This window comes from Terrapene carolina, unplaced genomic scaffold, assembly GCF_002925995.2.
Source record: "Terrapene carolina triunguis isolate 2854851 unplaced genomic scaffold, T_m_triunguis-2.0 Scaffold34021, whole genome shotgun sequence".
Classification (NCBI taxonomy): domain Eukaryota; kingdom Metazoa; phylum Chordata; order Testudines; family Emydidae; genus Terrapene; species Terrapene triunguis.
Window position 1 is genome coordinate 1,081,701 of NW_020698372.1, and position 15,870 is coordinate 1,097,570.

At 41.4% G+C, this 15,870-nt stretch overlaps 2 protein-coding genes across 3 annotated transcripts in view; both read left to right on the plus strand.

The window, feature by feature from the left end:
- Window positions 1-3,179: 3,179 nt before the first annotated feature.
- On the plus strand, window positions 3,180-4,223 carry LOC113409691 (chemokine XC receptor 1-like). Its single transcript, XM_026663872.1, has one exon. The coding sequence runs from the start codon at window positions 3,180-3,182 to the stop codon at window positions 4,221-4,223; it is 1,044 nt and encodes a 347-aa protein (XP_026519657.1).
- Window positions 4,224-9,355: 5,132 nt separating this feature from the next.
- LOC112117866 (FYVE and coiled-coil domain-containing protein 1) overlaps window positions 9,356-15,870 on the plus strand; it is an 80,239-nt gene continuing 73,724 nt past the window's right edge. For both annotated transcript variants that reach the window (XM_026646043.1, XM_026646044.1), the window contains exon 1: window positions 9,356-9,387. The gene's annotated coding sequence lies outside the window, so the exon portion shown is untranslated. The remainder of the gene's footprint in view (window positions 9,388-15,870) is intronic.

The following is a 15,870-nucleotide window of genomic DNA, read 5'->3' on the forward strand; positions in this document are numbered from 1 at the left end:
ACAGCAAGAGCAGTTTCAGAAGCTATTATTTCAGGGGCACGTCACCATGGACTAGTTGGCTACTTCAAGCAGCAGTTCCAGCTCCACCCTGTCTAGGTACAGAGGCCTGTCTGATCAAGTTTGAGTGAGTGGCTACCATAACCAAGTGGGTGTCACAACCAGGTCTTGGGTGGTCAATCAGACCTAGTGGTCAGAGTGGGAGTCAGGCCGAGTCAGTACCAGAAGATCAGAGTCTGAGACAGGCAAGAGGGCAAGCCAGGAGTCAGGCATCAGCAGGCAGGCAGGGCCAGGTACTGGGAAGTCAGAGTCCAAGACAGGCCAGAGGGTAAATCAAGAGTCAGGTTTGGGCAGGGCCGCAGGGTCAGAAGCTGGAGTCTGGGATCTCTCACACTCGGTCTGAAGCAAGGCAGTCTGAATTGTTGCTCATACAACTCCCTGTCATGGCTTCCTGGCTTAAGTACTAGTGCCAGCCAATCAGTGGGCTGCGAGGAGCTGCTACTCAGGTCCTGCTGTGCGGTACTTCCTGCTAGTCCCAGCTTCACAAGGTCCTCTGGTAGGAGTCTAGCATAACCTTTCTGGGGTGATGTGGAGGGGCCAGTGGTCTAACACCCCCTAGGACTCCCACTTCTAGTCCTGCAGGTTCTTACGGTGGGTTACTGAGCCATGGGCCCCCTGAGTGGGGAGGCCATTGCTGCTGACAGGGAATATGCCAATGACTGATGGTATTATTGTTTAGGGCATACCCTGAGAGTTACTGGTACAAATTCCTCTCAGAACTGTGACCTCCCAACACCAGCAAATAGGTCAGTGTCTGAGGTGTGCATCAGGGCAGAATTTTGCCCTTTAATTTTAGGTCTTAATCAAAATCAGGAGTTGTAAGGTTCAAACATTCATCTGTCACGTATTTATTGACTTCCATTTCATCTGAATGATACCAGTAAAAGATCCCAGTTTCATAATCATTTAAAAAGAAAAATCACCTTGCCCTTCCTATAAATCAATGTGTAGCAGAAAAAGGAATGGTGGCATCACTCACAGAAGCTATCAGTAGTAAAAGTGGTCATTTATAACAGATGTCTCAATTTTTGGATGCCCCACTTGAAATGTCATAGACTTGATATTCAGAAGTGCTGATCACCTGCTGTTCCCGTTGACTCAACTAAGGCTCTGGGTATTTAACACTTCTGGAAGAATCAGGCTATAGGTATCCTAAGTTGGGCTCACCAGAACTGAAGCATACAAAATCAGAGGCCACTTTTGAGAAGTTGGTCTTAAAGCGATAAACTGTGGGCTAGTTCCTACAGGTTGCCTTCTGAAGTCAATGGTCATAAGAGCTTCTTTTAAACATAGGAACAGAGGAAGTCATTGGCAGTACACAAGTTTTACTGGTCCTACAGAACCTAGGAACTATGCTCCATGTTCTTGAGCGCCATCCACTAGCACTTTGTCTATTAACTATTTACATATACACAGCCATAGAGCACTCCTGCAATAAACAGAACTACTTGTGTAAATAAGGAAAGCCCGTAAATGATCCATGAGATTTTTCCTTCAGATTTGCATTAGTAAAAGTGGCAGATAGTGAGTCAAAGGGAACAACACAAAGAAGGACTCAAGGGGAAAAGTTCAGGAAAGGAAGGTAGAGAAGAGGGAAATGCAGAAACATCATGAGTCTGCTTCTGCTCTTATTGAAATCATTGACTAAATTTCTGTTGACTTCAGTAGGAGCTGGATCAACACCATTGTATCTTTTAGAATCACCTTTGTCTGGCTTGTCCTCGTCCATACCTCCACAAACACAAGTCAACACCACACCATTCTATTTTATTGTGAGCACGTTCTTTCCATTTCTAGCCAAAGAGTTTTGTCATGGGATTGGCCCAGCGCGTTTTCGGTCTGCCCAGCAATCGCTTGTGGTCTCTGGGGATCCAGTCACTGATGCAGATTGTCCACCTATTGTCTTGCCTGCAGACTACATGACCCGCCCATCTTCACTTTGCGTTGTACATCGCCTGCACTACATCATTCACCTCTGTACACCTTCTGATCTCCTCATGTGATCACAGAGCAATATCTTACACATTTGCCTTTCCATTGTTCTCTGGGTGACAGCAAATTTTTCTTTCTCCGCTTTCATTGTTGACCAGCTTTCTGCTCTGTATATCATTGCTGGCAGAACAGTGGAGTTAAACAGTTCTTTCCTTTTCTTCATGGGCAGTTCACCATCCATTAAAGACGTCTTTATTTTGTTGAAACTTGCCCACCCCGCCTTTCTCCTCCTCCTGCATTCCCCTTTGAATGAGTTGTCTCTGCTCAGCTGCTGACCCAGATAAATATATTTGTCGACCTCCTCAATTTCTTTCCCATTTACAGTGATGATTCCTTCTGCACAATGCTCATTCTGCATCCACGTTGTCTTCGACGTGTTCACTTCCAACCCAATATCATGCGAAAGTGTTTGCAGTTGCTACAAGTTGTTCCCTTTTAGAATACCAATTTGAAAATCCTCTCATTACTAATGTTAATCTATTTGTATTTTTTATCTATTTCTATACTGGCATTGTAAATTTGCCTGGTTTTATAAGTTTCTGCAGAATTGAATCTTGAAACAGGATCACGTGTTGGGTAAAGAGTGTAGAATTCAGAGAATTTTAAATGGAATTTAAATATCTTGTCAGAACAGTAGAAAAACTGGATGGGTTCTGAAGTCCTGATAACTGTTCTTTAATATAAACACAATTCTAGCTGGAATTATCCCAGGTAAAATATTCAATTGTTGGCAGCTATAATGTGCAAACTGATTAACTTGCTTTTGAGACTTTGAATTTTAACTAATTAAAAAATGCAAGAATTAAAGTCAGTGCTTAATGTTCTATTAATGTAAAATTCCATTTGTGATCATATTCCAGTTCCTCAAGGTAAAGATGTAAAACTACCACCCCCACAGTTTCACTGCCGTATTTAAGTTTCATTGCAAGCCAGAAGAGCTAGAAGCCTGCTAGTGAAGGCAGGGGACTGATCTCGATGACCTTTCAAGGTCCCTTCCAGTTCTATATGAGAGATATATCTCCATATATTTATTTAACCCCCCCAAAGCAACCAGATTTTTTATGATTTTTCTGTGACCATTAGGATCTTCTTGACAGTTCCATTTGTGTCATTTAGGTTCATACATCCAAATGGGTGAATCCAACTTTGACTTAAACTCATTTCCAGACTACTATGATGAGTATGGGAACTTCACTAATTATACTGACTCTGGCAATGTGTGTGAAATGGATGACCTCCATGCATTTGGTGCCCATCTCACCACCATCCTGTACTCTCTTGCTTTTGTTCTTAGCCTGCTGGGAAATAGTTTGGTGTTATGGATCCTAATGAAGTATGAAAGCCTTGTGTCTTTAACAAATATCTTCATCATGAACCTTTGCATCTCTGACCTGGTCTTCTCTTGCATGCTGCCCTTCTGGATTGTGTATCATTTGCATGGATGGATTTTTGGTGATTTCCTCTGCAAGGCTGTGAATACTGTTTTCTCCATCAGCTACTACAGTGGTATTATCTTTTTGACCATAATGACTATTCTCCGGTACCTGGCAGTGGTGAACCCCTTGTCGACCTTGAGTACTCAGACACGCCAGTGTGGCATTCAGGTGAGCTTGGCCATTTGGGCTGCTAGCATATTAGTCGTGGTTCCTGAGATGATTTTCACCCAAGTGCAGATTGATCTGGATGGTTTCAGTACCTGCGATTACATTGACTTACATTGGAAAAGGGTAGAAATTTATCAGCGAAATGTCTTCTTTCTCTTTTCCTTTGCTGTTATTGTATTTTGTTACGTCAAGATACTGAAAATTCTGCTCAGAACAAGATCTCATAGGAAGCACAGAACTGTGAGACTCATCTTTACCATTGTGGTAGCTTTTTTCCTGAGTTGGGCACCTTACAATATATTCTGTTTCCTGCAAACTTTGCCAGCTCATTACATCTTTCTGAACTGTGAGATTCAAAAGAACATTGCATATGCCTTCTACATCAGCCGCAAAATTGCCTTTTCCCACTGCTGCCTCAACCCTGTGCTCTATGTATTTGTTGGAGTCAAATTCAGAAGGCATTTGATGCACCTGTGCAATTACCTCTGGCCATGCAACAATGGGAAAATCTCCAGCCCCAGGATTTATTCTCATGGCAAATTCCACTATGAAAATGCTTCCATTTACTGAAGGCTGCTCTGCTGTGCTAAGCATGAGTGAAATATTCAGATTTTAAAGCCATTAACAACAGTTGATTTTTAGAGGCATTCACCTGAAAGACACACAAATTTATTCTTTGTGAATATTTGAGATGTGGGAAAAATAATAGAAAATGTATTTCCATGGGGAGGGGTAACCATCTATTTTATTTGCAAATATCACCTCTAGGCTTTTTTAGTTAAGGGGCCAGTTTCTGCTCTCACTTACATTCCTGCAATTCCATCGTATCCAATACCACTGAAGCAGAGTAAATGAGAGCAGAACTCACCCACTCTCTCTACCTGGGATTAAGCCAGGTCTTATTAGTTTGACAGTAGCTACTCAAGTTAGAATACCTGATGTTGTCAAGGTAAACTTTTCACTGTTGCCGTGTACAAAGCTACTAATATTGTAAGCTTAACACAAACCCATTTTCTGATCCTCAGTAGGAAGTTTTGGTGGTTGATGCGTTATAGAAGGAATTAAGTGAATGAGCATGTTAATACTTTCTTAATTCTTGTAAAGTCATAGTACAGCGTGAAGAATCGGTCTGCTTCATTTCTTGTTTTGATAGTGATATCTCAATAGATATTTTCCTTTATTTGTAAAATAAATGTTTTTTCTTTAGAAAGCTAGAACAGTAGGTCTTAATGTAAATGCTTGTTTTGCAGTTCCAGCTGTTTTTTAAAATACTTCATCTATGTACAGAAGTGTTTGAATCCCTGAAAAGCAGGCCCAGTCAAAGTTAGGCATGCACATATCTTTGAAAAAAGAACGAGGAGTACTTGTGGCACCTTAGAGACTAACAAATTTATTTGAGCATAAGCTTTCGTGGGCTAAAACCCACTTCATCGGATGCATGCAGTGGAAAATACAGTAGGAAGATATATATACACAGAGAACATGAAAAAATGGGTGTTGCCATACCAACTGTAACGAGAGTAATTAAGGTGAGCTATTATCAGCAGGAGAAAAAAAAACTTTTGTTGTGATAATCAGGATGGCACATTTCCAATAGTTGACAAGAAGGTGTGAGTAACAGTGGGGGGGGGAAATTAGCATGGGGAAATAGGCTTTACTTTGTATAATGACCCATCCACTCCCAGTCTTTATTCAAGCCTAATTTAATGGTGTCCAGTTTGCAAATTAATTCCAATTCTGCAGTTTCTCGTTGGAGTCTGTGTTTGAAGTTTTTTTGTTGGAGTATTGCGACTTTGAGGTCTGTAATTGAGTGACCAGGGAGGTTGAAGTGTTCTCCAACTGGTTTTTGAATGTTATAATTCTTGACGTCTGATTTCTGTCCATTTATTCTTTTGTGTAGAGACTGTCTGGTTTGGCCAATATACATGGCAGAGGGGCATTGCTGGCATATATCACATTGTTAGATGTGCAGATGAACAAGCCTCTGATAGTGTGGCTGATGTGATTAGGTCCTATGATGGTGTTCCCTGAATAGATATGTGGACAGAGTTGGCAATAGGCTTTGTTGCAAGGATAGGTTCCTGAGTTAGTGTTTTTGTTGTGTGGTGTGTGGTTGCTGGTGAATATTTGCTTCAGGTTGGGGAGCTGTCTGTAAGCGAGGACTGGCCTGTCTCCCAAGATCTGTGAGAGTGAGGGATCGTCCTTCAGGATAAGTTGTAGATCTTTGATGATGCGCTGGAGAGGTTTTAGTTGGGGGCTGAAGTTGACTGCTAGTGGCGTTCTGTTACTTTCTTTGTTGGGCCTGTCCTGTGTATATACACATGTTCTCTGTGTATATGTATCTTCCTACTGTATTTTCACTGCATGCATCCGATGAAGTGGGTTTTAGCCCACGAAAGCTTATGCTCAAATAAATCTGTTAGTCTCTAAGGTGCCACAAGTACTCATTCTTTTTGCTGATACAGACTAACACGGCTACCACTCTGAAACCTGTCACATATCTTTGAGTATACCAACTTATGCATACAAATACGAGATGTGCCTATGCAACTCGGGTATTTGCATCTTCGTCTCGCCAAGTTAGGCACCTACCTATGTGTGCAAATACCCGATTGGTGTGTGAGCTTTTTGATATTTACATTTAGGCATATGCAAACACTTGCATGCACACAACTTTGACAATCTAGCTCTTAAGGTGTGAGACTCATAGACTTTAAGGCCAGAAGGCACCATCGTGATCATCTAGTCTGACCTCCTGCAACAATCATTTTAAATGCAAATATATATTTAAATTGTTGTTAACTCCATTGGCTTGTTTTTATTACGTATTTTCAATACAAAATTATATATTATTGCAATGGGATTATTGAGATGTTAAACACATAAGTCAAGAAGTATTAACTGAAGATTTTCACGAGAACTGACACTCTGCCACGTTTTCAACCTGTATTTTTCCTCCAAGCCATGAGTGTTACATTTGTTACCTACTCACAACATAACTGCATTACAGATGCTCTGGAAACCAGTGCTTGCAATTTCTTAACCTTGGTGTAGAATCTCAAACATAACGTTGAATTTATGTCGTTCTTTGCAATGGACCCTGAACTAGTTCTTGATTTCATTAGGTAATCCCCTTTCCTAAGCAACCACTTTACAGTGTTCCCATGTAGTCCCCACTACAGTTTAGTCTGATCTGTAGTTAAAGTTGACCTTTAGTAGGCAACAGATTCGAGGGTAGTTGTTTTAAGAAAAGTTTCACTGTACCTTTTTAGTCTGTGCCTGAATTCAGCTACCAGAACTAAATTCTCAATCTTCCCACCACGCATTTGAGTTACTCTGGGGAAATCCATCCATCCCATTAAACATGAGTGAGTTTACCGTTTCAGTACAGCTAACACTTTTGGGATGATAAGCCTTTCCATTGTCTTTAGCTGAGGTATCTTGGCTTGGGATGGAGGATTCCAGCCAAAGGGACTCATCAAAAGACCACTGAAATCAAGGAGATTCTTTCCACTGACTTCAATGGACTTTAAATCAGGGCAAATGCCTTCAGCTATGCAGAGGAAGATTACCCAAAGGAAAATGGGTCTGATTCAGGAGTACCTCCAGGAATCATTCCATTGACTTCAACAAAGCTACACCAGTGTAAACAAGAGTAAAATAAGGCCCTGTGTGTCTGCATCATTCAAAAGATTCTGAAAACTTAACTATGACAGGTGCTATGAGGCACCCTTTATAATTCTTGTTTTGGTTTTATTTCATACCCTATATAAGGCCGGACAATATAATAAAGGGATAAGATTAACCATGTGGATTGTTTTTTTTATTTGTTTTTTTGTTTTTGTTTTTTAGCTTTAAACAGTTTAGTTAAATTTGTTTGATTTTTAACTTGTGTGTATTTTGGTTAGGATATCTGTATTTCTGAAAATGGAGTATGTAAAGAAAATTGAATTTTACTAATGCAGAATAACATGTAACATTTGGTATTTTCTGTCTTCGATTAATTCCTATTAAAACTGTACCTGAAGTATTTGCAGTTTGTCGTGTGATTGTGAGCGCTCTTGGGAAGGAAATGTCTTCTTTGTTACTTGTCTGTACAGTGCCTACCTCACTGGGGCCCCGGTCTGTAACTGGGGTTCCTAGACGCTACTATAATATAAAATATCTAGCTCTTATATAACAGTTTTTACACCCACAGATCTCAAAGTGCTTTACGAGGAGGTTAATATTATTACCCCTATTTTAGGAATGGAAAAACCAAGGTACAGAGAAGAGTAGTGATTTGCCCAAGGTCACCCATGGGTTAATGACAGACCCAGGATTAGAACCCAGCTCTCCTGAGTCCCAGTCCCGTGTGCCATCTACTAGGCTACACTATCTTTATATACCTAAATGTATTATTCAAGACAAGAATATGGACTATAAACCACTGTACCTAGTGTAGCTTCCTAATGCTCTTAATCTTCATTTTGCAAAATATAGTACAGTGCTGAGGTTTGGGGCCTGCTCATTCTCTATTTGCAGTCAGTGGCAGTTTTGCTACTGACTTCAGTGGGAGCAAGATTGGGCCCATTGTATATGTTCAGGGGTCAGTTTTCAAACTTGAAACATAGACAATCCAGGCACCAAATAAAACAGCAGTGTTTAGGGACGATGAGCGTGGATGCTGTGCAAGAAACCTTAGATTGTTTCATATCCTGTGTTTCGATATATACCACTACAAGGAAGCATGAATTCTGGGTAGACCAAAGTGCTACCTATCTGAGCAAAGGTATGCACTGCTGACTCTAGGTTTGAGTGATGTGAGTACTGCAGCTGTATTTCCATTGGTAATTTGCATATAACTGGCTAAATTACATTATTAGTGTTCTCCAGTAGTTTATACATCAGAAAAGTAAACGGAAAACTCTTTCAAATAATGGGCAGGGCCAAAGACCTTGGAACCACACTTCCATTCCCCTCCATTCATTTGTTTGTGTAAGCAATGGCTCACATGGATGTAGTGATACCTGAGAGTTCTGCTGCTGATACTCAAGCAATCTGAAGAGTAGCATGAGGGTAAAAAGGATCTTCATTGGTTGTATGTGAAAATAGGTGAAGGCAGGTCTTAAGGCAAATGCCATATAAATCTACAGAGGAAAAATGCCCCTTTGGAAATGCTCACTCCCATGCTGGGGCCATTGGAAAGTTTCCCTAGGCCTTTGCTAGCTAGGTGTTTTCATTTTAAAAAAAAATTTTTTTTAATTTAAAAACTTTTGTTTTAAAACCAGAGGGATGATATATTTTTCTGCACAAATGTCTATGTCGTCTAAGTGCCATTTTCCACCAAAAAAGTTTCAACAGTAATTTTTCGACCAGCTCTATTCACCATCTATTCTGACAATGATTCTGAAGTAACACATTCAGCATCAGTATTGCCTTGATTGTAGGACCAACTTTGCCACAGACCTGCTGTGTGACAAGTCACTTTGCCTCTTTATGCCGGAGATTCCCCATCTGTAAAATGGGTGGGAGAGGGGGGAGGAATGGTGTTCACCCAATTTAGCAAAGTGCTTCGAGAGCTGCAGATAAAAAGTATCAGGTAAGAACTAGGTATGATCAGTTACTCCCTGCACCTAAAGGGTTAAAGAGAGGCAGGGACAAGGGACTCACGGGAGATGCAGGCCAGGGGAATCATGGGAGTTGTAGTAAAACCTCCCCAATGTATTCCTATGTAATGGCTGCCTAGGCGGAGGTAATGTACTTTCTCCCCTCTGTGGAATATACTTATTTTCCCCTGTGTAAATACAGCCCCCCGAGGAGTGGCCTGGCTGCGGGGCGCGAGGCAGGGCCTGGCAGGAGAGGGGCTGGCCGGGCCGGGCCAGGCAGGCTCAGTTCTGTGGGACAGGAGAAGTCACTTAGTTTTGTTTTGACTTTGTCACTTGGCTGCTGGTGGTGTCTTGCCGACGTGCTGTGGGGGTGTTGCTGTTGCCTTTTGCAGGCAGACCCCCCCCCCCCCCCCCCCCCCTCCCCCCCCCCCCCCCGCGGCCCCGTCTTTCCCCCCCCCCCCCCCCCCGTTCCTATTTGTGACTCTCACAAGTTGGCACTTGGCAGGGGTGTGATATTGTTTCCCAGCAAGTTTCCAGCGTGTTGTGTAACAGGTAGATTTTTTTTTTTTCATAGACAGCTAACAATAAACAGCTTCTGGCGGAGCAGCTGACAGTCGTTTTTCCTGCCTAGTTTAAACCTTGTCAGGAAGCAGAAAAACGACATGAAGATGTGCCACCCAGTCCATTAGCATGCAATAGCGGGATGCTATGTCAAAGCTCTCATGCTTTCCCCTGCCTTCCTCCCGTCCTCATTCTTCTGTCACTACCAACTCTCCTTTGCTGCCGCTTCTGCCTCCCTCTCGGTCCCCTTGTTCTAGGGTGACCAGATGTCACGATTTTATAGGGACAGTCCCGATTTTTGGGTCTTTTTCTTATATAGGCTCTTATTACCCCCCCCCGTCCCGATTTTTCACATTTGCTGTCTGGTCACCCTACAAAACACCGAGGAGTCTTGCTCTCTTTCTGTCCCTGTGTGAGGCGCTCTCTGTAGTAGTCCAATACTGTAACCGATATTTGGATTGGAAGATCTTTACGGCAGGGAAGTGTTTTTACATGCCTGTGAAATGCTGTTGACATCAGAAATAATAACAATGTCTATCTTTCTCCCAAATAGAATTGTGAAAAAGTTCTGTGTTTCTCCAAAGTGTAAACTTGTCTTTGATTGTTCATAATCTTCTCATTAGAGGAGAGTTCGGCAAATTTTCTGGAGGAGCAACTTATTTGGACATTTTGTAGAAAATGTGCACACCAATCCCCCCCCACCACCACCACTTATGAAATTCTGACGTAAACATTCACTGCAGTCCTTATGTAGGCAAATTTACTGATGACAGTGAGGATTTTGTCTGCACAAAGCCAGCCTGGTCTCGCTCCAGAATGTCTGAGGATTTAGCTGCAGCACTCCTGCTATTGTTAACCCTGTTGCACATACCTGTTAGACAGGTATAAAAAAAAGTGATAGCTTTATGAAATTATGATCTGTTTTTATTGGCATGCACTTTGCATTCTTACTAGAGAGACCCTGTTCTGGCCAGCTGGCATGTGGTGGAGTTATGCTGCATATAAGAAAAGGAGAAAGGGCTGGTGAATTCATTGCACTTTTATTAACATATATGGAATTTAGTGCCTGATTCTCCTCTCACACTGTTTTAACAGCCATGTAACTCCATTGATTATCTTGGAGTTACTCCTTTCATACTGGTATAAATCTGAAGTATCAGGCCCTACATTTCTGATTCTAGAGCACAAACAGTGGATACTTGAGTTCTTCAACTCTGATCCCACCTGTCACTTCACCACCACCGATTGTGATTAACTTTCAGTGCACAAAAATTGAATTTATGTTGTCCGTATAACATCATAGGTCCTGGTGAATTCTACTGTAGGTGGATTTATCTCGTTAGACTGACCTCACACTTGGTAAAGCAACCCCCATCCTTTCATGTATTTATATCTGCTCCTGTATTTTTCACTTCATGCATCCGATGAAGTGGGTTCTAGCCCACGGAAGTTTATGCCCAAATAAATTTGTTAGTCTCTAAGGTGCCACAAGGACTCCTCGTTGTTTCTACTGTAGGAGTAGGGTGACCAGATGTCCCGATTTTATAGGGACAGTCCCGATATTTGAGGCTTTTTCTTATATAGGTGCCTATTACCCCCCACCTCCTGTCCCGATTTTTCACACTTTCTATCTGGTCACTCTATGTAGGAGTGTTCTTTAGTTCTGAATCTACATAAATGGAATATGCAGTAGGGAAGATAAACTCTCTTGAAGGGGGCATTTATATTTTAACAGATTTAAGAACAATGTTTAATTACACAAATTGTATTACTGTGTACAAGATGTCCTTCTTGCAGTTTTCCAGAGATCCTTAAAGGGGCACCTTCACTTAAAAAAAATCATAGTTCTGTTATGAAAAAAAATTGCTTACTGTTGTTAAAAAGTAAGATTACTATGACTGAAAAAAAGATTAGAGAAAAATATATTTTCAAATGTTTCAGTTTGTTTACTTTATGCATTTGACAGCACTGAGTGTATAGTTGATTTCACATTTTCCTCTAGTCAGTTAGCCATGAAACCTGAATCTTATTTATACAGAAGCCCCTTTATACACCATTCTGACAGTGTAAAGTGGCCTTAAAGTGGGTGTAATGCATTTATATTGCCTAAGAGGTGTAGAAATGTAAATGTAGGGCCTTAATGTAAATGGGAATCTGACCCATAGTGTAAAGTCTTACTCGCATACAGAAGTATTTTCAGGATCAGGGCCTAACACAGAAACTCAGGAGAGTAGTCCATTAAAAATGCAAGCAAATGTGATTGTAAAACTACAGAATTTGCTAGGTGGACTCCAGGGCAAGGTAGTACCTAAAACTACTTTTAACTCGAGTAATTTTTTATTAGATTTTTAAGCTGACAGCATCCTTTTAAAGGGACATGGTTGGGTAAAATTTTATGAACCTCCTAGCCTTTATCAACTAATACTCCTTAGTTGATTAAAATGGAGAGAATTTTTCAAATCCAATGTAATTTTCACTATTATTTACTTTTTACGTTTCTCCTTTCTTGTACAATGAAAATAGACTAATTCTTCCAGATCTACTTTTGTTACTAGTCATTTTTATTTTTAGGGTCATGTGCACTAACTCAGCTGTTTTTAGGCTGCAAAACCTGCAGATGAATAATTTTAAATCATAATTTTTTTTCAAAATATAACCAAAAAAAGGAATTGCAAAACTCAGGGCAGGGCGGAGGAGGTGTTTACACAATCTAAAATTTGGTTGCTAAATGAGGGTCTCTAATATGATTTGTTCAGCTGCAACAATGTTTGCAAACTTTTGTTACACCCACAATCTTATCTTGTGTCTTCTATTCTTTGATTTAATCTTTTTCAGCCATTGCTATATGCTGTGGTTGCCATCTATCTGTCTAATCTAAGGTACTTATTGAATACCAGTCACCGCAGTGTATAAGCACCAGGGTAACGTCACTTATTTCTGCAAAGTGCAAGGGATATGCAATGCCATGCTGCAGCAGCAGCAACCGAGTCTGCTTAGTTTACCAAAAGCAACTTCCTTTTTGACAGCTGACAAACTGGATCAGTATCACATTGAACAACAGGATCAGGCTGGCTTAATACAGGCTTCTGTTATCTATGTGTCTGTCTGTTCAAAAAGGATCGTGCTTGTAGATATCCCATAGCCAAATTACTTTTTAAAGTTCTTCATTTTGCAACCCAAACAAACAAAATGGAGGGCCAAAACAGGCTCTCTACTGTAAAATGGTACCATGGGAGCACTCGGTCAGTACTTCCTGGGGCATCACCACAAACCGATGGAGCTGTGGAGATGTGAAAGGAGAACATGAGGCGTGCTCATCCCCTAGCCCTTGTGATGGCATGACTCACTCAGTGGGAACAATTCAGGTTTTCTCTGCATATCTGTCCGTTCTTGATTTAATTCAACTGCCTTCTACCTGCCCCACTCATACTCTGTGATGGTTTCCACATGCAGGGCCCAAACCTAATCTTTTCACTATAATTTAGTACTGATTCCATTGGGAGTTCAGTATAGCATAAGGAGTAAGGGCGAGGGCCCATAATGTCCTGGTGGTATAGGTGATGTAAGGCTTCATGCCCATCTGCCAATATTTGAAAACTATAAATAGAGACACCCCCACCCCTTTTAGCACCACTGAAATTCACTGGATCACAAGAGATTTTCGGAGGGACAGCATGTGGAAAGAGGAAATGTTTGGGTAAAAATCATAATAAGGACAGCTCTCCTAAATAGAGGCAATGGTTATTAATATTTATTAGCACCTATTATGTTGTATTAAAGTATCCAAAAGTACTTGAGGTTCCTCGCACAAGGGAATAGGCCCAAAATCTCAAAAATGACTAATGATTTTGGGTGCCTCCGTTTTTTTGAAGCCCAACTTTACACACCTGAAAGGGGCCTGATTTTTCGGAAAGTGATGAGGACCTGCCCTCTGGAAATCAGTCCTCTTTAATATGTTTCAGGTTGGGCACCACAAATCACTAGGCACTTTAAAAATGTAGGCCATATATTTTATCTTTCTAGCTAGGTATCCTGATGGCCTCCATCACTAGAATAGCTCCAGGGACATGGTTCCTGCCTTGGGGTATATCTACACAGCAGCTGGGATGTGTGATTCCCAGCACGGGCAGATAGACACATGCTAGCTCTGCTCAAGCTAGTGTGCTAAAAATAGCCATGTGGCTGCAGTGGCATGGGCAGTGGCTCGGGCTGCCTGCTTGACCCTCTGGATATATACTCGGGTGACTAGCCTGAGCCTCCATCTGTGTTGCTGTGGCCACACTGCTATTTTTAGGTGCTAGCTCGAGCAGAGCTAGCATGTGCACATCCACTTGTGCTGGGAATCGCACATCCTTTGGGAGCTTGCAAGCTGATTTCAGACATGACTCAATGAAGGAGGTATCAGAACACATGCTGGGAGAAAAGGGAGGAAGAGCAGGTTTTCTGGCAATGGGATTGCATAGTTACTCAGCAAAGGTTTGCGCTCATCATGGCAGTATAAAGAAAAAATCATTCAATTTTTTGTAGGTAAATGTTTTTGACTTGACATGCAGGTGTCATGGTAGAGGTGGGTCTGAAGGAGGGATGAAGGAAATGGCCTTGCACAGCAGCTCTGGAAGGCTTCCATGCAAAGGGGGCGGTGTAGAAAAAGGTGTAGAGATGGTGGTTTGAGAAGTGGATGAATAAGGTGTTGAGGTTACATCACTGGCAGAGTAGCAGGGGATGGCATGTCAGAAGAAACAAGGTCAGATAAGTTTGCTAAGAGTGATATCACTGTATTTTCTTTCAGCAAAAGAGCCTTCTTCTCTTTTAACTGACTGCTTCCTCAAGTGTGCAGTCTCTCTCATAGTGAAATCTCCTATGAAACAGTGGTCTCTTTGTGAGATAAGCACATGTCCACCTCTGCCTCTCCGTTTGCATGAAATGGTCATTACACCTCAGCATTGTTGGTGCGAAGAGCATTACGGGCAAAACACTGCACCCCCAAATCATGGCAGCATCCTTGTAGTGCATCAACTCTGTTCTGTTTGTTTTTTGTTTTGAGAGCTTTTAACTTGCATCTTAGTTTGAGTGTCAGGCCTGTTTGTTCCAGTGTTGCAGAGTAAAAATGGGTTCTTTTTTTTTTTCTACGTTTCAAATGCCCTTCCTGCCACTTCACTCCCCCACTGAGTGTAAAAAATGTGGCTTATAACAGCGTACATCCCACCTAATTCTTATTGAATCAGTTGTACACCTGTGCCTTTTGTTTAAAAACAAAAAATGCTCAAGTTATGTGGGGGGAAAAAACAGTCTTCTGTGCAGGCACTAGGGTGACCAGATGTCCCGATTTTATAGGGACAGTCCCGATATTTGGGGCTTTGTCTTATATAGGCTCCTATTACCCCCCGTCCCGATTTTTCACACTTGCTGTCTGGTCACCCTAGCAGCCACGTTAGCTAGTTTACATACATTTTTATATTTGAAACATTTAACATGGAAAAGGTATACCCGTGGATGGATGCATGGTTAGATATTCTGCAAAATCTCATTGATCTTGCTGAGACACAGCACTCATGCTGTAGTAGATCCATTCATGTGGTATCAGGCCCGGATGTAAGTGACAATACGATATCATGTCACTGTGTGGTATTCTTATTCTGCAAAGTGTCTGCTCTCCCTGGAATGCAAGATCCTGGCCAATAGAGTAGATGTAAAGTGTTCTAAGGTATTACCATACTATTCCTCTACCAAGATTTTGTATAACAATTATACTTTTGCATACTTCATCTGGTTACCATGCGTTGATATGCTATGATTTTTGTGTGTTCAGTTTTTCTACAAAATCTTTTTTTTTTTAAATAAAATAAGTGATACTACCTGCCCTAGTATACTGCCTTAGAATGAGAGGGCAGGAGGGGGAGGATATATGCAAAATCCAGAATGGTTTTCAGCTCACCCTCTCATAGCAGGTTTGCCTATGCAATATTAAACAGGCGTGAAAAGTACTGAAAACTTATTTTTATAACTGTGATTAGCAGATACAAGTGATTGAAATATGGAGGGAGAAGATTTGTTCAGTACGAAGGTAG

Excerpts from the sequence above, each read along its gene's own strand:
- LOC113409691 (XM_026663872.1), top strand. The coding sequence starts at position 3,180 with ATGGGTGAATCCAACTTTGACTTAAACTCATTTCCAGACTACTATGAT.